This window comes from Leuresthes tenuis, unplaced genomic scaffold, assembly GCF_036924035.1.
Source record: "Leuresthes tenuis unplaced genomic scaffold, fLeuTen1.0.hap1 SCAF_13, whole genome shotgun sequence".
NCBI lineage: Eukaryota > Metazoa > Chordata > Actinopteri > Atheriniformes > Atherinopsidae > Leuresthes > Leuresthes tenuis.
The window spans coordinates 9,913,846-9,938,542 of NW_027325367.1; the positions used below are offsets into that span (position 1 = coordinate 9,913,846).

General features: G+C 39.6%; 1 protein-coding gene across 1 annotated transcript in view; it reads right to left on the bottom strand.

The window, feature by feature from the left end:
* Nucleotides 1–23,465, bottom strand: part of LOC140266679 (protein eva-1 homolog C) — a 74,956-nt gene extending 51,491 nt beyond the window's left edge. The window contains exons 1-3 of the mRNA XM_072361748.1: nt 23,181–23,465; nt 1,793–2,016; nt 366–489 (exon numbers count right to left, since the gene is read on the bottom strand). Of these exons, the coding sequence (XP_072217849.1) occupies nt 366–489; nt 1,793–2,016; nt 23,181–23,289 (457 nt within the window). The 5' untranslated portion in view covers nt 23,290–23,465. The remainder of the gene's footprint in view (nt 1–365; nt 490–1,792; nt 2,017–23,180) is intronic.
* Nucleotides 23,466–24,697: the final 1,232 nt, after the last annotated feature.

Consider the following 24,697-nt stretch of genomic DNA (forward strand, 5'->3'; position numbering starts at 1 on the left):
TTTTAGTTCATATACTGCTACACATTCTGATACCAAAAATACTAATTACCACTGCTAATGTGTAAGGGCCCTCTTACACTCAGTTGTTGACATCAACACTGCAGGCAAAACAAACTGGTAGTTGTTGCTACTGTAGTGTTGGCATGGATAACAGAGTTAGACTGGCACCTACAGGAAAAGGTATAAATCCATTTTCAGTTTTCCTTGATTGTAAATGTTGCATTTAGTGTGAATGAACAAATCCCACCTTTGCGCATTTCTGACCAAATGTAACGCAGTGTGAGAAAATAGGAAGAATACTCTAAGCACAATGAGGGAAAGAAATGTTTTGTCACTGTCAGAAAACAGGGTGACGAGGGACTTACTAGGTCTGCATTTGTACCAGACAAGGAGGTATTTACTGCTGCCGGGACACTGGTCCGTCCCAAACACGCGGCTGTTGACAAGGATTTGACAGCTCCTTCTGTCTTGGCACTCATCCAGCATTTTCTAAAGAAGGAAAGAGTCACACAGAGTGGGAGAAGACCAAAGACGGGTTTAGTGGGAGAACAATAAGCCAACGATAGTGAGACCAGCAGCCTGAAAACCTAAAACCACTTCAAACAGACTGCTTATATCCATGGGAAGCCAAGGTAAGTAAAAAGCCTGGAAAGCTCCACTCTTCTTATTTCCTGGCGTTGCTTTGCTTCTCTAGTTTCATCAACTTTTAGCTTGCTGTAACCCAGGTGAGAACATTCCAACACACAACATTATCCCAGAGTGAAATCCTAGTTGCTGGAGGAATGGCTGGTGGGATTCTCTTCAGAGCCTTCCCAGAATTCCACTTTAAATTACATGGTTTAGTTACAGCAGGTCAAGAAGTACTGCTAGGGGAATGCATAAGATATGATTTGTGTATTTTCCCCTCAAAGAATTATGAACATTCTCACTGTGAGTGAGTTTAATGATGTGTGCAAACTTGAACAATAAGTCTGGAGATATTAGATTCCTTATTGTTAAAGAAAATCCCCCCAAATACCGAACCAACAACAAAATGTAACATATAACTATAAAAATAAAAATAAATACAAATAGCTCGATAATGATAAAAGAACATCACTAATATAAAAGGAAAGTAATCAGTTCATCAACTGAACATTTTTTAATGAAACATGTTGCTGACCCAACAAACCTAAAGTCATGAACAGGTGACATAGTGGGATTCTTGAGGGTTGTATTCATACGGGTGGCACAGCAGTCAGTTAGCCTCTCGCTTCAATACAATGCACCCTCTGTTACTGTAGTCATGGCTGTCCTGTCTATTACAGAAACGGAAGGTGTTTGACTATAAGAGGCAGAGGGACTAAGAATAAACCTAACGACTGAGTGAATGCTGAACAGGAAGTCTTTGAGTTGGTGCTGCAAAAAGGATCTTCTAATCTGGCCACATCCCAGTTTACAAGATGTTACGGCAAAAATTCCATGAAATTGCATTGTGTCATGGGAGCGTACAAGTCTGTTTCTTCTTTAGAGAGTGTAATTTCCTGGAAAACATCCTCACAAAGTATTACATTATCCAAACTTTAACCACTGGACAACTTAACCATTTTACAGGAAAATTCTTCCTGGGAGATTCGCAGCTCAGACAGAGAGGTTTGTTTGTGTGGACTAAGAGAGGGAGAATGCCAAAGGTGGGAAGAGATTCTGGTCTGGAATAAAATCTGACAGTTGCCCAGGCTTAGGAAAACTAAAGCTGATTCTAGACAAATAATGATTGCTATTGTGAAAGGAATATTAGAGCTTGGTTATTTACCTGTAGTGCAGTGGACACAGAACAATACTGATCATCCTTCTGAGTGTGATAAGAACTTAGAAGGGCCTGGTAGGTCTGAGGGCACTGTTGGGGATCAGAGGCACCTCTTCTTCCGTAGAAAGCTGATTGGACGGTGATGGTGGTGCGTGGTGGACAGCGAACAGACAGGAAGTCTCCGTCACAGGCCTGCTCAGAGTAGTTCCTCAACACTTTGGACAGGTACCCTATGACATAACAAGAAAGTCAAATAAAGGGTGACAACAGGTGATAAAAAAATATGTAGTATGAGAAAATGTACGTGTTTTTGAACAATAAAAGTAAACCTATTCTAACTAACCCCAAATATAAATCTATGAAAAGTTAAGGAGCACAGTGATTAATTTTACTGTGCTACTCCTCAGACCAAGCTTCTTTTACCATCTTATTTGCAGGTTCTCAACCACATTTACGTGCATCACTCAAGCTCATGGCTTTAAGAATGAATAGAAACATTGTATGAACCATTTCATGGACTGAGCTTTCTTTTCACATAGTGCAGTGTTTCAAATTAAAAAGAAAAAGCTGTCATTAAAAAAATAAAGAAGAACCATCTTTTGACTAACTCAATTGTCCTATTAAGAATGTTTTAGAGAGCTGCTGGTCGGCCCGTCAGTCACTCAGGAGAACTGAACCCATCACAAAGACACCATTAACATTCCAGTCTGAGAGAATGAAACCCAGATAAAGGAGCGAACTGATCCCTTGGCCACTGCCATAAAATGTCTTGCTGAACTTTTCTGGCTCGCTTACGAGCCAACTGCCATACAGGAGATACACTGCTTCAAGTCTAAGCTTCCACAATTTGCTGGGATCTTTACATTCAGAATATATCCAAAATGTCTCTCCAGTTTAAAATGAGAAGGTTTCTCATACCAAAGAACTTTATTATATCATGTGCCAAAATATATCGTACATCTACTTCTCTACAACTGAAAACGTCCAAAATGAGCTCAAGCTTCCTTCTATAGTAAGTGCTTTGCAAACACATTTACTGAAAAGTCAATACACACAAGCTCACACAAACTTACAAAGTGGACATACTGGGATTCAATTACCCTTATTTGGTTAACGTTTGTTAGGAAAGAGGAAATAACACAGAAACAGTGCTCCCTGACACACACGTTAGCACACACAAAACACACACATTGTCCCCTTATCACCATGGCCACAGTTAAAAAGAGGACGGTAAACGAGGGACATTCTCAGGCTTTGGAAAGGTCAGCCTCTCTAAATAGAAATGGTTATTAAACCAACATTTCTCCCACAACAGGTCTCCACCTGTGGATCAGCAAACAGGTGTACATACAGTCCAACTTTATTTAGAAGTCATTTGAATACCACCAACCATATCCCTGTAACGCAAACCAGAAACAAACCACAGTGCCCACTTTTGTTATGGCTCACATCTATGGCTATTAAATATATGTCAACATTTCTATTATAGCTGGATTTAATACCTGTATTTATCTAATTGATGCAAATCTGCTAATGTTGGGCAGTATTCAAAATGACAATAGTCCATCAATGAAACTGTGTCAGTGTACAACTTAGTGAGTATGTTGTGCAACTTTTGCATGGCAATATTATGGCAATATGATTGCAATTATGATTCTTTTAATTGTGTGGGCTTAACTAGTTTCTCCCCTCCCCAGTAATCTTCCGCTAGCACACACGCCTATCTGCTTTGCCTGCCACATTCCACACAGGGTCAGAGGGAACTTGGCATTCCCCCTGGCAGTGGGACCACACATACACATACATTCAAAACGTCAGCACCAACAATGTGGTCGAGACAAGCCTGTTTGTCTCTTGAAGACAGAGTGTGTGGTGATGGTGTAACAGTATCACATAATCCAAAGCTGGTATTGGCAAAGCCCCAGTACCATGAGAGACCACAAGTTTGTCTGGGAAGCAAGACCTGTTTGTTTAAGGTTAGAACGGGGGAGAAACCGAGAGGACTCAAGACAGATGAGAGAATTTGCCACTTTCTTAATAGAGCTGTCGTTGTGCAACAAGTTGAACACCACAAACAGTCTGACACTCCTTACTCCACCCTTTTAAAGGGGGGCTGCGAGTAAAAAGCAAACAGATTATCTCACACAAACCCTCAGGTGCTTTCTAAAGAATCTATTTCTTCTTTGCCACCATCCCACCCTCCTCCCACCCCCATCTCTCCTCTTCAGGATCATCACTATTGTTCCCTTCACGTTACCTGTTGACTGAGGCCTCCTTTCAAGGCCAACAAATCAGGCAGCATTAAGGCACCTGTGTAGACCGCCCAGCCAATGACAGGTGTCCCTCAAAGGCAGAAGGCTGAACAATGCTGGAGGAACACCCAGGCGTCTCTCTTCCTCCCTTTTCCTCCTCGTTTCTTTTCATGTGGGGCCAAATGCCTTCTGTAACTAGCTCTCTTCCCTTTTCTTTAACAAAAGCAGTGCACTATTTTGTCTGCTGGTTTGTTTGTTCGACCATTAAAAGACAGGAGGTTGCGGTTGAGATGCTATTCTAGCACAAACAGCTCACTCTTGTCACGAGTTTTACTGAAAGGTCCATTTTTAATCTCTGCACAAGCAGCAGTGGGATCTGTTATAAACACAGACATAGACAACTGCACCTGCTGTCTTGTATTTATGGTCCAACACAGATGGGATCTTGTCATGTGATGTTACTTCTACGCCCAAAAATCATAATGCTGGAAAAATCAGTGGCCCTGGTGATTATTAGCTCCTCATTTGTGGTCATGTGATAACCCTTAAGTTTGACCCAGTAGGGGAGGAGGTCGGGTATGATGGAGATTAGTGACGAGTCACTGTGTTGTGTCAACAACACCGACAGAGGCCAATGTGAAAGGTTTCCTTCTTGGAATCAGTGATTAATTACAAACTGATACATATTATATACCAACACCATTTTACAAATAGCGTGGGCAAATACGCTTAAAAGCATGTTTTCATGACATGTACATTCAGTGCTCTTCTCCAATTTGGAGCCTCTGCTGCAGTCTTACCTGTCTCTCCTTTCAGGTCAGCTCTGACTAATTCTTCTCATGGTCCACTAAGCTGTGGTGTTCAGTGTCTGCTCATAATGAGTATGGCACTTATGAAATGAGGGCGGAGAAACGAGAGGGGTTTGACTATACAGCCAGCTCATGTGGAGAGTCTGTGTGTTATTCATGCTCAAGGCGCTCTACTCTTTTTAAAAGATACAGCCTCTTCCAATTGGTCAGCCCTTTAGAATGAACAATGCACCGCAGCTTGAAGTATAACTGACATGTTATTACAGTGAAGGCTTAGTGTAGCCTCCTACTCAGCTGATTACTCTGTTAACTCTGTTTTATGTGCTAGCAAAGCAATGTTTGAAAAGCCTATTGCATTGGGCAAGACTGTATAATATTGTAGAATATTATAAGATTACAGCTCAGCTTAATGCCACAAAAGTGCCTGTTTACATTGTAGTTTAAACATAATTAACATGCAGTTTTTGTTAACAGCAATATCATGTAGATCTAGTCAAAGTCCCAGAGTTTCTGAGTACTACAAAATTAAAAGGCATTATTACGTTTCATCTTGGCACATTAGGTATTTAGGCATTTACAGCTTCATAACTTTATTGGTGTTATTTTAAGCAAATTATAGCCATCAAACCATCAAATGTTCAAAGATGCAGAGCTGCAGGCCTGCTGCAGGAGAAGGAATTCCCTTAAAGTGGTAATTTCTGGAAAGAATTGAGGTTTCACTCAAAGACACAGGCCACACTCTGGCAACGCTCAGGAGAAGGGGGGTGGGGGGTTGGAAAAGCTAAGAATATGGTGCATGATGGAGAAGGAAAGTGGTTGATATAGAAAAAGAAAACATCTGAAGGTGGATAGACGAAGACTATCTTTTTTTAAAAAAGAAAAGCCATTGCTTACAGGATGTGGCAGCAAAGGGCTAAAGGCCAGAGCTGGTGGCTTTAGGCCTTGTAGTAATTACTTTCCTCTAAAACCACTGAAGCAGTACAAAGGCCTGCAGCAGGGCATGACTTTTAGATAAAACAACCTCTGGCTGTAAATCAAATGTGGTCAAAACTGCATGCAACTCTTTAGACCCGAGGTGATCATTCTATTATGAAAGCTCAATGACACATGTTGATGAAGTATGCTGACGTGAGCTGGAAATACTTTTGAAAATTAACAAAAGTCTGCACTGACATCACAAAGGAGGACACACGGAGACATAATGGATGTGATGCCGAAGGAAGGGACGAGTAACTGCTTCTGTGTTCACGCCAAGTACAGTCCTTACTGTTAAGCCATTCAGATTTGAGACCAAAAAAATGCATTCCTAAAATACATTACATTTCTCTGCGTACAATACATTAGTCTTGCTATTATAATCATGTCTTGGATTAGCCTACTTTCTTGCTAATCACACTATGGGGGAAAGAAAGAGCACAGAGATAGTCTGCAAAACACTGAGGATGTTAATTTGAAATAAGTCCAACCTTTTCTACCTCTAAGGTACAATAACTGTGTAGTACATTCAAAGTTCTTTTAAAGATCTGAAGTGCGTGGTGAGTGAAACAGTACAGGTTTTTCACAACTATATGATGCACTGTAATGTGAGTCTAACCATGCTTTCAAATGGGGGAACAAACTTGGAGAGACAGAAGACTGTTGGGGGGTCCTCCTTGCCAAAAATTGGAAGAAAAAGAAAGAAAAAAAATAGTAAATCTAAGGAGAAAAGTCCAATATCTTTTCAACACATAATGCCATTAAGAACAATTTATTAGCAGAAACACAAAATAATGTCCATACTTTTGTTTTCAGTAGTTTAGTATTGTGCAAAAAAAAAAGAAATCAATGTATTTTTAACAGCTTAAATTTATATCCATGAACACAACTGGTCAGCCTCCCCACCCCACTGTACTGCCATGTAAAGGCTGACTAGACAAGATAAAACACTCACTGCGGAGTAGACCTTTAAGGCCACACCAAACCCATGCCAACAACCATCAACAACCAGCTATGTCTGCTTGTCTGCTTACCTTTGTCTAGGAAAACAGTGACACTTTAATAAACCAGGAAGAAGTCAAGTAGGACGTACTTTCTAAACTTGCACAAAAAGATATGACTTTCCAGTCTGCCTGAAGTCCACATGTAATAATTATTTTTTAATATCAATTAGGTGCAGACTTTGTAGAGTTCTTATTATGTTCCACAGTGCATAATATATGATTACATTCATGTGACACACACAATATGACACAGCTAATAAAGACATAGGTCGGATGTGTGAGCTGAGGAGTATTACTCTCATTAAGTTGGTCCCTTGAATTAAAATCCCAGCAAAGTAAACTTAAAAGCAATCAAATAACAGCAAATGAGTGAGACATGACAGAGTTAACAGGGAAATGGAGAAAAGGTGATGGTTCTGGTGATTACTGAAAACACTATGACATAATTCATCTCGACACCCATTGACCTGTTTCTGTGTGTTTCTTTAAGCTATTTAGGGGTAAAACTAACTTGTTATTCAGATCCAGTACTGTGGATACCAACTGTGGAAAAAACCTTTGCACACAAGTCATACAGGTGTGCACAGCTAGCTCTGCATTTACTCCCCTTTTTATAGCTTGTTATCAACAAAAGCAGGCAGAAACACACATCAGATTTGGTTCACTGACACACTGAAATCCTGTGGGTTGGAAGAACCAGAGGAGTGTGTGCTGTCATGTTTATCCTTTTTTTATTTTTTTTAATCACATCAAGTGCATGCCACATGAGATGTATCAATATCCTCAGGCATTGGTAGCCTTAACTTGAACAGAAGAGTTGCTAAATCATGCCCCCACCCCTCTTCCCTTAAAATGACTACAAAGAGCCTGAGCAGCTGAAGTCATTAAAGCTAGAGACACAAACACAAACACTCTCATTGCACAATCCTTCCCCCTCCCTATTTCAATACACACATGCAACCACAAACACACACATAAACCAACAGGGTCATGCAGAAGTGCACAAACCTCAACCTGCTGGACTTGAATAACAAACTCTAATCCCCCTCGGTCCACTTCTGTCCTGAACACAGCTCATTTATTTTTTTCATGTTGTATGAAAGCAAGAGCAGCAGTCTCCCAGGTTATAATGGGTTGTGTGTTTTATGGCCCAGAGGTCTGAAAAGGATGACATAATAAAAAACATCCGGTAGTGACAGTACAAAGCAAAGCAGCTTCATGCTAAAAGGTCTGTGAGCATGCCAGTATGTGTATGGGTAGCAAATTATAGAGAAAATCAGAAAAAAGCACCTTTAGTTGAAAAAAAAAAAAAGGCAAGAGAAGAGGATCAAAGGATCAAAGAGTAACCGGGAGGAATGTCACATGCTAAGTCAGACACATATCAGGAGGGACATTCATTGTGAACAAGGAGTTCATGCTGTGGAGAGACACATGAATACAATAAACCCTTCTTGTTCACATATGTACACAGTGAAGGAAACAAACCTCTACTAAGTAGTCATTTCAAGGAAACTACAGCTGAAGCTTAAACTGACACTCAAAGTATACCTTACTCATCTTAGCACAAGGTCAAGCTTCAATTTTCGGGTTATCCACATTAAGTGTCCCCTGCAGACAATGAGAGGGTGTCCACCTGTCGGCCTGTTGTTCAAACTTATCCTGAGGGGATGAATGGATATAAAACATCTGCCAGCTTAGAAACGTCCTCACAGTTTGACCGCGGCCACTAAGATTCCCCTGGGGAGCCCCCAAACTCAAACACTGGTCCCATCCAAGCCCTCCCACGACCCCTGTAAGCACGTGCCTTTCCTGATGACCCCTGAGGGCCATAGGGCACTAAAGGAGAGGACACTTTTTCTCCAAGTTTCTGAGCATGTGTCTTTCTTATCATCGGTTTGGATGAGATGGAGGGTTGAAGGGTGAAAGAGCGAGGGCCACAGAGGTTCCGGGAACACCCTTGCTGATTAGGTTTGTGTGCATGTCCAGACGCCCACAGACACGGCACGTGACACAGAGAAAGACACGCAGAGATTGAGAGTAAGAGCCAGAGGAGGACACATCTGTCATTTTAATGGTCACTTTTTATGGCTTGGGAGAGCTGGGTGGCAGCCAGACTGCCCATCACTAACCAGACACCACACAGATGCATCAGTTTGTAAGCTTTAATTGTCACAGACTCTGAACGACAGATGTAGTCTTCTTCAGTGAGCTGCACCACAACTGAATGAATTCAACCCTTAGAGCCAGAGCAGCATTACGCTGTTCCAAAATCACAACACTGACAAAATGTAAAATTAATATGTTTTCTACATAACAGACCTTTGTTCTGACTCCCTATAACGTTCAAAGTGAAATATGTATTTAAAGCATAACATTAAAGAACATTTTATTTATTCATTTACTTAATGAACTTAACAAAGATTTTTTTTGCTTCCATTACAAATAAGAGAAATGTCCAAATTGTTTTATACTCTGAGGCAGAAATCTCCACTTCACTACTACCTACATACACCAAACTTTCAAATTTTACTCCTGCTTTTATTCTGAAGGGGTATAAGAGAGAGGTTTGTCTATACCTCATTCACAGCCTGATAACCCCTAACCCTGAAAACCTTTGACTTCAGTGTGTTTGAAAAGCATGAAGGAGTTTTGCATTTGACTTTATCCACTGCTCTGATTTATGCTCCAGAAATTAATGCAAATTCATCAAGCCTATTCACATATTCACCTAAAATCCTTTCCTAGAAAAATATCATAGCATGTGAAGGCTTTTAAAATTGCCATTTTCTCGTGCCTTATTCATGACAAAAATAACCATATCTATTTGTATTTTTGATCGCTAACACAACATTTCATTGTGAACCATAAAATTATATCTTTCTCACATGCGTTCACGGAGCCAAAGCTGACCAAACCACAGAGCAACAAGAGACATTCGTCTAACCGAGGCTGGAAATGAATGTCAGTCACTTTATGACCGTTTAGTGTCGGGCACAACGTTACAAGTTATTACGACTGTCATGGAACAACCCACTTCTGACAAATGTAACCTTTATTCATCAAGATGAACAAAATTGCACAGAAGAGGAAAAGACCTCAGTCAGCATCAGAAAAGGCTACTAAGCTGTCACAATGACTTTTGGTGTGTGTTCGCAACACAGTTTTGTTTTTTAACTTTCTACGTTGCATATCAAATCTAAATATTTCTTTGTTATAACATACATAACATTTTGTGAGTATGGGACAAATCATAGCGTAAATATGTGTGTAATTTGAAGCTGACAAAAAGTTTCAATATTTCACTGAATGTTTTTCTTTTATTGGATTATTTGTGTCGATATGGTTAAAAATAAAAATCTCTGATGATGATTGCGCTGAATAGGTTGTGCTCATCAAAAATACTTTCTAAAAAAAAAAGACATACTGAATACTGAAGATTTTGAACTTGACAGATGGGGAAGATGGGCAGGGAGAGGGGTCTACTTGACGTTTGCACTCAGCTCTAACTGGTAATGATTATTTGTTTTTTCATTCAGGCGTGCTATATTCTTGCAAATCACTTTTGACTGGCATGTTATTTCTCTCAGGTAAAATGACCAGACTTTGGTGAGAGTTTCAGAAAATAGCACAGTACATTTTGATAAAAGCTGCCTGTTGCTTTAAGTGATGACAGGATACAGCACTTGCAGCCTGAGGTCTAGAAAAGTGTGCTTTTGACAGAAATGCCATCATACAATATGATTTACACTGACTCATTTCCTCTGTGTATGTGCAGCTGAGTCGTACGCACTTGTATCTATTTGTCGTAAATGTTTAAGTAGTGAAATCTGATTAGTTCTGCCCTTTGAGAGAACTTTAGAGGTGGTCTTTTGGTTTCCGATGATAAAAAAGATGCACAGAACTAAAATGTTCTGTGCATTTTACTGTTGACTGAAGCTTTCTTTTGATAGATCCTATAAAGCATCTACATTAAGAGTTCCTTGATGTAGAAAATCAGCAGTCTTCTGGATAATTGAACTGCCACACTGGCTGGTGTTACGATTAACGGTCCAATTGATTTAGAAAATTATGAATTAATAAAAAAGCTGTTGTTGCAATCAAGAATAAAAAATTATTCCAAATATTTCGAAAGTAAATCTGTTTACGCTATATTCTGATATTCTAAAATTTGGTTAATCTTTTGGAAAATCAAATGTACTGTCTTGACTAGTTATCCTACACCGTCTATACAGAAATTAAACTATGCATTTACTTTGCCAGAAATCAGTGTGTCAGGTGTCTGGCTGTGCAGCATCGCTGTGATCCATTAGCCTCCAAATTACTCAATCACTTTGTGCCTATTTCTGTTTTTGTCAAATACCCACAAACCCCTCCTACTATAGAGAATCTGCTTTATTGCATCAACAGCAAGACGTCATGTTTCTAGCAAGGTTCAGGCATTTGCTGCAAAAAAAGGATAAATAATTCCTTTAAAAAAAGGCCCACAGGGGTGGGTGGGCACTGTGACGCTGAGCTTTTTGGGGAATTAACAAGCTTATCCCGGGGGCTGTTCTGTGAAAACAAACAAAAAGAGCAACTCCTGAGGAGCTGAGAGAGTGAAAAGCGGTCTGCACCATGTCCAATGGTCCAATGGAAGGCAGATTCCCTTCCATTTACAACAAATGCAAACAGATCTGAAAGAACATCAAGACCAAATGTGAAAGCTTACTTTCTCTGGTCACTCAGAGTTTCACGGAGAGTTTGTTTTAGAGACACCAAGTAACTGGTGTGTCTTTAGGTTTAAGTTTTTTATCTGTACTATGAAATAAAAGCCTGCTTGTACACCTTGAGTATGATTAGCATTCAAGGAGTGAATGCTATACAGGCGTATCATTAGCTGCATACTATTAGTATGGCTACTGACTAATGTTAGCATAGAAGAGTCAAATTTGTTTACAGTTACAAAATCTAGATAATATCATGCGATATCTTCAATTTGCTTCTCTTGTCTGATCAAATCGACTTGTACATATAAAATATTTTCAATAATTTCATATATATTATTTCTGCTGACCTGAGCTGCTGCTAGGTCTATCTTGGCCAAGATATTCTTTAAAAAAAGATTTTAAACCTTAAGAGATTCTTGGTTAAAGGAATATCAAATAAAATAAAAAGTTAAAACATTTATAATTCGTCCTCACTTCCCTGCTTTATGTTCAACGACACATGCTCAAAATGTCTATTTTCGAAGATCAAATGCCAGAACCCTGCACAGATTTCAGATCATTTTGCAAACCTGCATCTGCATAGCTCAATATCACAAGCAACCTATTACTAGCAACTATAAACAATCTAAACCCCTTTGTGGTTTCCAATTTCACTAATGCACAAAAAGCCTCCTAAGCTTGCATGAGCTATTTTTTCCTTGTTTAAAAGACGTTCTGCACTTTTTGCATATTAGGGGGCATGGAAACACTGTTGCAAATCATGTCTGACGTGACAAAGACGGAATTGACGTGACTCACCAGATGTTTCCGGTCTGAGCCAGCACTCATTTAACAGTTTATGACGAACAAGTGTTTCCCAGATATCATAAAATATCCAAGATATTATACCAGAGAAAACACATTATTTCAGTTTGACCTGAGATCACTTGGTTTAGTTGTTAGAAAACATATTTAGAAAAACATGGACATTTTACTGTTCATTGCCTGTGATTCCCATCATGTAATGCGGAGGCTGCCCAAAAACAACAAAACAACAACCAAGGACTATGTCGCCGTCTCACAATTTCTAACTGTGGATTGTAGCGCTTCTACATTCTGAACATGTGGGCAAACAAACATATCACACATCTGCTGCTGAGACTGGTCTGTGCTAAAAGGAGAGCAAATCAAATTTGGATTTGTTTGGTACAAATCAATTTCGCTTAAAAAGGGAAAAACAAGAGAGAAATCTGTTTCCGCCTCTCATTTGCTCTCTTCCTCTTTACCTGATCTGGCCAGAGGGACCAGTAAGCAAATGATTAGCTGTGCTTTGGGGAGCAGGCTGCTGTAGCGTGCTGTAATGCAGACTGTCAGTCTGACACAGTTGGGGGGCTACACAATGCCTCCTTGTTCAGACTGGCCCTTCTGTGCCCCACCTCTCTACCTCTCCATCGCTCTTGCTGTCTCTGTTTGCCTCAAGGGGTTTAATCAAACTATAAAAAGCAATAGTATTCAAAATATTTTTTACTCTCCTATACCAAAGACAGAGGGCATGAAGAGGGTGTGAAGGATCAAGGGATGGAGAAACATTTGAAAAGGAAGCCAGATCAAGGGCGGACATGTCGACTCTTAAACCAAACATAAATCAGCTCCCGGGAAACAAAGTGAAAGACAGAAAAGAGGGAGGGAGGAGGGGCATCAAAGCATGGTTGACATTCTCCAAGCAGCAGAAAAAGGTGTGTGAGCCAGTTTTTGCATGTGCATGTGTGCATGTCACGGGGCCTGCCTAGAGTTTAATTCAACAGCCAGCACATAAGTAGGCTGCACATGAGCCTATCACTGCCAGTGCACACACCCGCCAGCCTCCACCTCAACACTTATTTCTGTTTATTTACAGCTCAGTTTCATCCTTAAGCTGACTACTGCAGCCTTCTGAACAACAGATGCCACAATTTTTCTGATTATGCCTTCTGCTTACAGAGTGAAGATGGATGAAGTTTGTGGTCAAAATATGACATATGAGACTGCATTCTTGATTAATCACCGAATTGTTTCCTAAACAGAAACAGCCGAGTGTCTTAGTGCAGCTGCATGCAGTAATGCCGCTTTAGAATCTACTTCACATGTTTTCTTGTGTTTTCTTTGGGGCTTCTAACTCCCCCTCATGCAAGAGAGGGCAAGTGCAAACACACACCTGCAATGTGTGTATATACATCTTTGCAGGTAAAAGGTTTGGGAATTAGACTCCCTCTTCTCTGCTAAATAACAGTCATTACTAAAAAAAACCATCCAGCCCAACATCTGACTTGGCGATTTGGGTGGTTTTACGTATTGAAAGAAATCTGTGCAAAATAATGATTATCACATTAAGGGCTAACGTTTTGAGTACTTTTCTGCTGATAATGAGCCTTGATTTTGCATCTAGTGCACCTCGGTTGATAGTTAGACCTCCTTCTCAGCCTTCGTTAGTAATTTAAGATAGAGCCTGGGTTTCATTTTGAAGTTTCACCCCAAAATCAGCCTGAGACAGACACGGTTTGAAAACGTGACACCTACTCTCACTCAAATTATAGTGCTTTGTTTTTCTCTTTACATCTGCTAGTGTAAGCATAGAGACAGTCAACACACTGATAATAGTCTATTAGAGCATAACATTTTGCTGAGACACTAACCTACTTGGTGCTTGTGATTCAGCAAAGCGGTGTCTGAATTCAGAACTCTGAAGAAAGACATTTTTTAAAATTATTATTCATTATGTTAGAAGCAATAAACAACTAGTATAGGATCAGGCTGTTATACACAAATGTAATATGATTGGCTCATTGCAATTGTGTGGGAACTCACACCTCAGAGACAGTCACAAACACAATATAACATTTAAATGTTCTTATTCCAGGTGTTCAGTCAACACCAGAGCTTAGCTGACTGCTCTTAGAACAGTTAAGATAAACTGAACTAGACGAGCACATGCACCAAAGTCCATGAGAATCAAACCAAACAAGTTAGATATGAACAATTCTATCAATTAATTCAATTATCTCGATTGTTTGAGCTGACCATGATCATTTTGAATGGAGCTTTCCATTAAACCTGATAAAAAGAGCGGGATGACACAAACACAAATGTGACATCATCATCACTGTTTCTGTCCATCTTTTATGTGCTCCTCCTCTGCTAATGTTTAATGCTGTCAGCCATTTAATGTCGAGTTGCTTAGCTTGTTTTCAGTCTCAAGAACCTAGAGGGGGGGGACTTGTCAGATCTGTAGCAGAAAGCTGGTAATCAAAGGGGCCAATACTATAATATACTTTACTATAAAACTAACTATCCTGATTGCATAAAATAATAAATTAGAATAAAGTAATCTTTAATCAATATTTCATGTAATACAAGTAATCATCATCCAAACTTTCATGATAAATCAGATGTCAAAACACAAAATGATCATCTTCTGGTGCTAAGACGCCCTGTGATGGACTGGCGACTTGTCCAGGATGTACCCCACCTCTCACCCAATGGCAACTGGGGTAGGCTTCAGCCCCACCGCGAGCCTGAGGGTGTAGAAAATGGATGCATGGTGCTAAGATAACACTTTTCTATAGCTACTTTCATACCAACCTTTACCGTAGCACACATAGCGAATCCTTTCTGTTATAAAACAATTGGTAGAGCATAAAAGAACTTTAAAAAACTCATAAAAACTTTTAAAAAACAACAACTTTCTTATTGCATCTCCTCCATTGAAAGCTCAGTTGGCCAACACACAGCCTGTCCTTTATGGATGCATACTGTAAGACAGATATACCTTTAAATTAAATTACCTTTATAAAAAAATGAGCTTGCTTTATAATAAGTGCTGTGTGGCAGTCTTTGGGTGTGACCATGACATTAATAACATACCCAAAGAATTTTTGGGTCATAGTATCATAACATCAGTTAAATAATTTAGCAATAAGTACTTCAGTCAAATAATGTTGGCAATGAGACACAAACTGCTTTTGACTGGTACATAATATGGCTTGCCACAACTTAACATAAAGCTTGTCTTTAAGGCTGCTGTGAACACCTTTCATATAAATCATGTCATGTCACTGAACAAAAGTCTTCAGCCACTCCTCATTTCTTTATGGGCTGCATCCAAGCTGCCAGACTTCCTTGTAATCTTTTAAAATGGTCTTGAGAAATAGCTCTCCAGGCATTCTGAAGGTCTTTCAAAGTTTCTCTTAGGACATTTGCTGCTTTTTCACTTATTTTTAGTCCACTCCTTATAACTGACTTTCAATAAGTTAGTTTTTTTGTTTTTTTGTTTGTTAAGCGACTTAACACTGACATATGAATTATCCAAACAAATTATCCAAATAAAAAAAGACACCTATCTCAAGGGATGAACCAGTGTTGTGTCTACACATAACAGACAACTTAATAAAATAACACATTTTTAAATTGTATCTTCAGGTGCTTTGTTACTAGTACCCTGTTACAAAGACACATAATCTGTGCTCATGATGGAAAATACCAAAAATAACACAGTTTGACAGTTATTGAAAAGCACTTTTGTACCAACAACATGATTACCAAAGAGCTATTAGCCAAAAAGTTAGTATATCTTAGCTTGATGTGCAATGTGGCTTTGAGGAAACTATACAGTCTAGAGGACAAAAGAAGAAGGCCTAAAAAAATCTACAGCAGATGAACGGTATCTGAAGGTAATGTACTTAAGAAAGATGAAATAAAAACAGCACAGGGAAGATAAACAAGAAGGGAAGGCTGGGGTATGCCAAGTGATACAAGAACTGTACTGAAAATCAGTGGCAACAGGTCTTATGGAGGGTTGAATCCTGCCCAGAACCCAGACCTCAACATTATTGCAGCAGTGTGGGATCATATTGACAGAGAACATGAACAAAAGGCAGCCAACAGCCAAAGAAGAGCTTTGTAATGTCCTTCAAATGTCAAGAGAACTATTCCTGAAGACTACTTAAAGAAATTACAATAAAACTTGTCCAAGAGGATTCAGGCTGCGTTGAAGAACATGTTTCTTATTTAAAAAAAAGAAATTGCTTTCACAAGAAAAAGTCAACCATTCAGTTTTGAATAATTTTGCAGCTGGGCTTTCTCTGCTCATTGCACTGTAATGGACCATTTGATTTCTTCATGTCAAACTTAAAATAGCACTGCTTCCTGTTGTAAACACTCATCTCTCATCATTAACACTACTTTGTTGTTCCCCAGCATGATGTCAAACTCTGCTTTATGTGGGTGTTTGTTTGTGAGCTTATTGTATCCTGGGGGCAGACTTACACATCTTTCATCACTGTCATACTGTGCCAGGCCAGACTTCCACCTTAAATTACATGCACACACCCACACACTGTGCCCTACAGGGGCAGAAGTTATCTATTACATCCATGAGCTCTCTGCACCAAAAGGCTCTTTAGTTTCCAAAACCCACATGTCTTGTTGGTTCCAATCTTTTAGGATCTTACAATATTATACGTGAACACGGCTGCTCAGCAACATAGAGAATTTCACTTTAAAGAAACTTCACTGTCTAGAAAGATTACTTCAACAATATATTTCCACATATGGATTTACATTGTGTTTTGCAGAATTTTCCAGAATCCACATGCCTGTGATAAACTGTTACTTTTGCTTTTACTTTCTATAAATTTCTACCAATACAAAACCCAACAGCAGTTTTAAGAGTAGTACGTTAAAAGGAAAAATGTCAATGTAAAGCCACTGTTTTGAGTAGTAACAAGTAATCTAACTGTACATTTTAATTACATTTTCATGTATCCAGTAACACAATGCACTACTGGTTTCAGAGCCTTGTGAATCTAACATGAAGAGAAATTAAATCCAACCTGAGAGTCTGCACAGTAAATACAATGGATCAAACACACACAGAACAACAACTCAGTATGACAAAACGACATCCATAAATCTAATTACTAGATAGTTGGAACTTTTCAGAAACACAGCTTCAGACTACGGCAACCGAACAGGTGTGAGCCGGCTATCGGTTGTGTGTCAGGGTCTGGTTAACAGAAAATACTGTGTATGAATTACAGTTATTTACTGTGATTGGTTAATGGAATAATTAACTGCTAATCATATGCATGAAATTAAATTCTGATAGCAGCTTACATTATTATGAAATACAGTAAGATACAGTTGAAATGCATCAATAAATCAACCAATAAAACATCATGTTCACTCTTAGCAAGTCAGTACACTAAAGCATTTGTCTCTGTATATGTGGGTCTAAATAACAGTTTTTAGGCTGTTTTTTTTTTTAATTTGTTGTTCCATTTACAGCTCTTTCAATTTCCTTTTGAATCATTGACTGTAGAGAGTCCTGTACAGTGTTAATTCATCTACAACTTTTGTTGCTGAAATCAATGTTATGAAAACAAAGCCTGAGGGGATTTGAAACGATTTGGATTCGATAAGCGGATTCAGAACAACATTTAAAGAAGATAAATTTCATAAATCCAGCTATTTCCTTTTGCAATCTGTCTGCTCTGAACATTAAATTGGATTAAAAAGATGAAATCTAGAAAAGCTTTCAGTGGGAACCATGTAGTTGTGATATGCATGCAGTCACTCCTTTGGGAGAGGCATTCACAGAAACCATTCTTTAGAGAGAAGCACCCCCTTTTCAATTTGAAAGAAAAGCAGCCTTATGCCAGGCCCTCGCAGTCTGCCTCGCCGCCTGCGTTTACCGCAGTAGACAAAACAAGTGGGAGGCAGGATTTGTTTAGACAGAGCTCACCTGGCACACATGCAGACACAGAAACAGTGATCAGGCAAGCCCTAGGGAGGAGTAGAGGCAGCAAAAAGGCGGGGAGGAGTAGAAGCAGCGGTGGTGGGGAAAGAAGGGAGGTGAGATGACGAGTGTGTGAGAGGGGGAAGGTAAGGGGCTAAGAGAGGAGAGCACGGGGCTCAGTATTCTACCCACAGCTACTCAAAAATCAAAGTAGATTAAGATTTAAGGGGTGTTAGTGGTGCTCATTTATAGATGGAGGGGTGTGTATGTGTGTGGGGGTAGGCAGAGTAGGAGTTAGGAGTAGCCTAATCCAGTACTTACCCATGGGGTAACAGAGGAGGTGAATTTGTGCATGCAGTTTACTACAACTCACAGCACTTGGCAAAAAAGAAGCACTTCAGCTTATCAATCCCAGAAAATGAACTCCACAAACAAGCTGTTGATACATAGATTGTAGGGCAGCAGCCCTCTTCAGGCACAAGACATGTAACACTACGTACTAAAGAAGTCAGAAGCAGTGACCTTCAGTCATTCAGACATACATGTAGGTCCAATTTATGTTGATGTTTTGTCAGATATACCTACAACAAGCACAGAACAGCACATGAAAAAGTCCTTATAGCTGAAATTTTCTTAAAACATATGAGTAAAGCATACCAGCAGTGGATGTAATAAGCTGAAAATCTGACATTTTTATCTGATTAAACAGGGTGAACAGCATATCTTATAAAGAACACTGAGTGGATTCTCACTGAAAAGCGGTTTATTTTACTACATAAATTAGTGCATGAATGATGAAGATCATGTGATTGGAACCTTTCAACAGTTTTTAAAAATATTTTATTCATTAATAACATGACTGTCAGATTCTTCTTATAAGGAGAACTCTCAAAGGCTCCATGTACTTTGAGTGCCTGTCTGTTAATATGGCTCTGGGCTATTCAGGCATGACATGCTGAAAGTGATGTGGAAAAATTAGCAAATGATGCTGAAAAGCACTCTTTCAGCTGCCATCAGATTCATGGAAAACAGTGCATGTCTGATATAACTTGATAAAAGTAAAAGTAACAAACTAGCATTTGATTAACTATGAGCATTAGGTCATTATCACAGTATAATTGCTTTTGGTCAATTTATAAAAACAAGAGCGGAGAAAAGTCTCAAAAGACTCAAACAACAGAACATTGAGCAGCAATTGTTTTGACAATCATACAAATCAGTTACTTACAAATCAGAAATAGAAGAAAACTTTGTTTTTTTGCATGTTTGAAGAAAGGACCAGAAGAAAGGCTTCAGAGAGGCTGCACGTAAGAATGCAGATGCCTAACGTTAGATGAGCTAACTTTAGTCAAGAAAACATCAAAGTGAGTCTGCAGGTAAGAACAGAAGGTATTTTTCTGTGTGTCTGTTCTGATTGTGGTTGCTGCTTTAGTGTTTTTTCTCCTTCCATGTTCGTTGCGTCCCACTTCTTTGTGGATATTGCAGATATGTCCACATGAATGTGATAAAGCAATCAACACAAGCAGTCAACGTTAAGGTTAAGCTGGCAGCCTCATTTGTCTTTCACGATGTGCTGTGAACAAAACATCGCAGTTTCCACAGTGAGCTTTTCGCATCACGTCCTGCCTTCGGCGCACTCGACCCCTGCACCTCCTTGGAGTGGAGTGAAAATGCATTTCACAAACCCCTTGCTGTCTTGTACAATTATGCACAGGCATCTTTTGACAAAGTTTAAAACTGATTCTGTGTTTTTTGGAGTTCATTCATTCTGCGGGGACATAAAAAAACAGAAATTCTTTAATATGGGTTTTAGAAAACTGAGTTCTAGTCATTTTGTTTTTTGTTTCGACTAAATAAAAGGAACCATTGGGCCAAATGAAGATCGTACACATTTGTTAACATGTTTGGTTCTGAATGAAAGCATGCATGTATACGTACATGACTGCATACAGAATAGCATCCAAAAGTCTAAACATTTAAGGTGTTATCACTATTTTGCCTTACATTTTGGAATCAAGACAGGCTAATGGAAAAACACTTCTCTATAGCCACGTTAAAGTTGTTCAAAATGTTCAGATGTGTGCATCAAAACAATGAACAAAGTCAACAAATGTACTGAAATATAAAGGTTCAATTCAATTTGATCATGGAAAGTCAAAATCTGAATTATTGCAACTGACAAGTCTAATGTGAAGTTCTCCAAACATCACCTTACTTCTTAGTCTTTTAAACTGATTTAAAATTCATGACAGAAAAAAATGGTGTTGTGTAGACCTTCCCTCTACCTTTCTAATCTGTGAAAAGCATGTGAGATGAAGGTTGACAGCAGGGAACAAAGAGAAAGATGGATGATGACTCCCCTTAACCACACACTCCCAGTTACTATGGGTTGACCTCAGTTGACCCCTTGGCCCCTAAACAGCCTCTCATCCCATTGACTGGGATTAAATAGGGTTTTTGCCTGTGGGGTTTTATGGTGGAGAAACAGAACGAAAGTGTCCTCACTGTAACCCTTTGGCAACATGGAGGTTTGTCTGGTAACATCTGATCAACAATGTAGTGCCTATAATACATTCTGCAGTTAAAGGAAACAAAAATGTGCCAGAGTATTGTTCGCTTGCACGTAAAAAGTGACTCAGTCCAGAAGTACCGCTGCAGCGAAAGCCTGTTCCTGTTATTATTTGTTTCCCCCTTTTTTTCCAGCATTCATCACTTTCCTTTACAACTACTTGTTGACAATCTGATCTGTGTAATCTGATAATGGCATCCAGTAGGAGAAAGAAAAGCACATTGATCATGTGATGCTCACAAGGCATTGAAAACATTTCTGCCAACAGGAGGATGGTTGTTTCCTCTCCCATAATTAGAGGATATCAGTTTTGTAGCGTTGTACTGTTAGTATAGGATACACAAATAACTGAATCAACTAAGTCAATAGCCTGTAAGACCAAGCATTAATAAGCTAGTACGGCTGTTAGCAGAGGGGTTCTTAAGAGCTGTGCATCTCACTCTGCACCTCTAATTATCCATGCAGGCGGCTGTATACTGTAATAGAAGCTGATAACGGAGCGGAGGCAGACTTAAATTATCCACTAACATACCGTTTCTTACATTTCAGTAAGTTCAAAGGCTTTGATGAAATGTTAAACTGCCTTTGACAAAAGGTGCGAATGTACACAGACATATTCAAACAACATGATGAAATTAAAGTAACTTGAACTGCCATTAGCACCTCCTGGAACAGCTGACTCCAGCAGGTTACTTCACCTCAGTAATGAGGTTCACTGATGTGAGCAGATTGTTTGCAATCGGACTGACAGATGTTAGATCTAAACCCACCACTTCTGTCACACTGCAAGCTGGCACCAGCTGTCAATCAAAGAGCTCCTCGCAGTCTCCTGGGAGACTCCAGCTGGTCAAGAATGTCAGGACTGAAGGATGTCTTTGTCTCTAAGGAATTCAGCGGTAGACTCTGTCTTATTTAAGTAATTTCATTAGGATACTTGGTCAGAAGCTCTGTAAAAGCATGCAGAGCCCCAAGCGCGCAAATAAAATCGTATCGAGGATGAAAGCAACCAAAAGGGCCTGAACTGACATGAGGACCACACAGAGCAAAGAAAGATCTTCTCATGACAGCTCTGTGCCATCCCTTTTTCCCTGGTGCAAAGTATTCTGACATTTCAGAACAACACCAGAGTTGAGAATTCAACCAAACTCTTGACAAATGCATAATTTTGTGTGTAAGCCTGATCCAATCTGGAATCATCTGGTCTTAATAGTTTTCCATGTTGCTTAATTAACCGCCATGTAAGCTACTCAGTTGAACTATTTCTGACAAAAACAACACACACTCATACACACGTGGCAATTACAGCTATGAGGGTTAAACAGCCTTCATTAGACCATGGTCTTTAGCAGCTCATTAGGCAGCATCATGGACATATAGACACAGAATCATACACAGGGGACAGGTTACATACATCTGCTCTTTAGCACCTTTCACCATAATGTTAGTCTGCCGTTTCCAACCATTAGACACATTAGAGGCCAATTAACACAGACACAAAGCTCCCTTCCTGTTTTATAGCACTGTAAACAAAACATGCAGGCTTGTCTTGGGCTCAGGTAAAGCTCAACAGACTGATGCAACACAGACCAACTTGGTTTAGTAGCACTGTTTGCTGACTATTTGTAGCAGACATAAAACCCCAGCCTGTTACCTAACCTCCTGTTGCACTCAGGTCCCAGGCACTGACCTTTCCAAATAATGGCAGCCCAAAAAAAGCACAGAAAATAATACAACTTTGTCAGCAGACAACCTTTTATCATTGAGTCTAAAATCTGGAACATCTATCGCAACTGCATCATCTTATATTGCTCATCTCTGCCGGTGTGCTGTTAAACCAACTCAAAGCCACCCTATATGCTGACGGTTTAAGTGGAGGAGAACCTGTTGTTTGAAGTGGCTCATGTGGGTCATTCCTCGTAAACTGTGTCAAAGTAGGCCAAAAGATAAGGACAATATGGGTTTTTTTTCCGCGTATTCAGGTTGGTTTACGAAGCAAACATTTCAGTCTGCATGCTGCAGCACGCCAGAGGCACGGGTCGCCCTGAGAGGAGAGCTTGATGCGACGCAACATTTAAATCACACTTTTTGTGAGAGTTGTGCTCAACACACTAAACAGCATGAACCATTCGTGGTGTTTTGTTTTCGGCTACATTCATCGTACAAAAAGCTACATTTCAAGTTTGAAAGGGGATGAAACCCAAGTGCAAAAACGCAGTTAAATGGTTGGGCATCTTTTTTAGAAGCCTCGAAAACAACCCCGGGTTACTTTTCATTACATATAGACATAAAACAAAAACAAACAAGCATAACAAGCCATAAATCCCTTACCTGAAAAGTCCGAAGACCCCTTAGTTAGATCGCAGAGGACGGTCAGACGCGTTATTCCCAAAAGGAGCGCAAAACTGACGGCTGAGATAGTCCCATATGAGAAGAACATTCTTGAAACCTCAAAGATCTAGATTTTCTCCGAATCATTAGAAAGTCCAGCAGAAAAGGCAGCATCGAGTGTCGGATTCAGGAGATGTGCGGTCCCATGTCGCTAGCTTTCTCTCATCCTCCCACCGCACTGCTCTGAGACTGGCATTCAGGTCCCTGTGGGTTGGAGCCGTGTACAGCTCTGTGCTTTTCCAACTGCGCGTCGCGTTGAGGAGGCAGTCCACCTGCAGGCGCGACGCTCCGCTGCGTCATTTGAAGGACCAGGAGCTCCCTGCCAAACACACGCGCGCGCAAAACATATGTTTGAACTGAGTTTAAAGTGAATGCTTCTAGCAATCTGGGAAGTTAAGACAATCATGGTACGACATTTAGATAACTTTTTGAATCTGTTAGTTAGAGTCAGTGTTACTAATATGGGCTACAGTAACAGATGCACCAAAGCCTTATCATTTGAATGTTTGATATTAATTTCCAGCTGTGTATTTCAGACACAAACTACTTTTTACCCCATTTATCTAATAATTGGTCGACCAGTTTATTTCACTATCATTGTCCACTTTCAAAAGATAACGCCATCTTATCAAATAGCATTTTTTCTTTACATTATAGTGTTAGGCTATAAATCACGCCACAGTAGCCCATCCATTCAGTATACACTTAGTTTTACCAAGACCACCACAATAGGATTTTACCTATTTATTTATCCCTCAGAACCCTTAAGATTGATGAATGGAAAGTTTTTGTCTATTTAGCTTTTCCTGTGCGATAAAACATACATTTGCCTTTAAGTTTCTATCAAATCTTTGGTGAAACGAACTCAAATAAGCTTGTTAAACTATAAGCCTCTTGTGATAGCATATTGATAGAAAAACCCACTCACCTCCGCAGAGGTAGGTGGTTCATTTGTTTGTATTTAGTAACAGATCAAAGATTTGTAAAGTGACTCCTGTGCCCAGACAAAATGAAAAGTCTTTATCATCTTGTCAGTTATCAATTGACTTCAATAAACGGGTGTCTTAAAAGGCTACTTCTGAATAATATAAACGTTTTGATGTAAACCCGGTTAGGTTTAATGTTGAATTAAATTCAATTTAATAACATTTTTGTTTTACTATTCAATTTCTCACCTTGAGCACTATATTGTGCGCTTGAAAAGCCCAAAGTTGATCGTTTATAGGCGACGGAACAGCTACACCATCTTGTGGAAAAACCTTTCAGCTACAATTGAACCAAATCGCGTTTCAAAGTCGTTTTGCCTTAGCAGCTTCCGTACAAACACTTAAGATAATGGGGAAACATCCAACTGGGCAGTGTAGCTGTGGGGAGAAAGAAACAGTGGAACATGTGTTGATAGCATGTCCCAGATATGGAAGGGAGAGGGAAATAATGAAGATAGGGCTGCAGAGGGC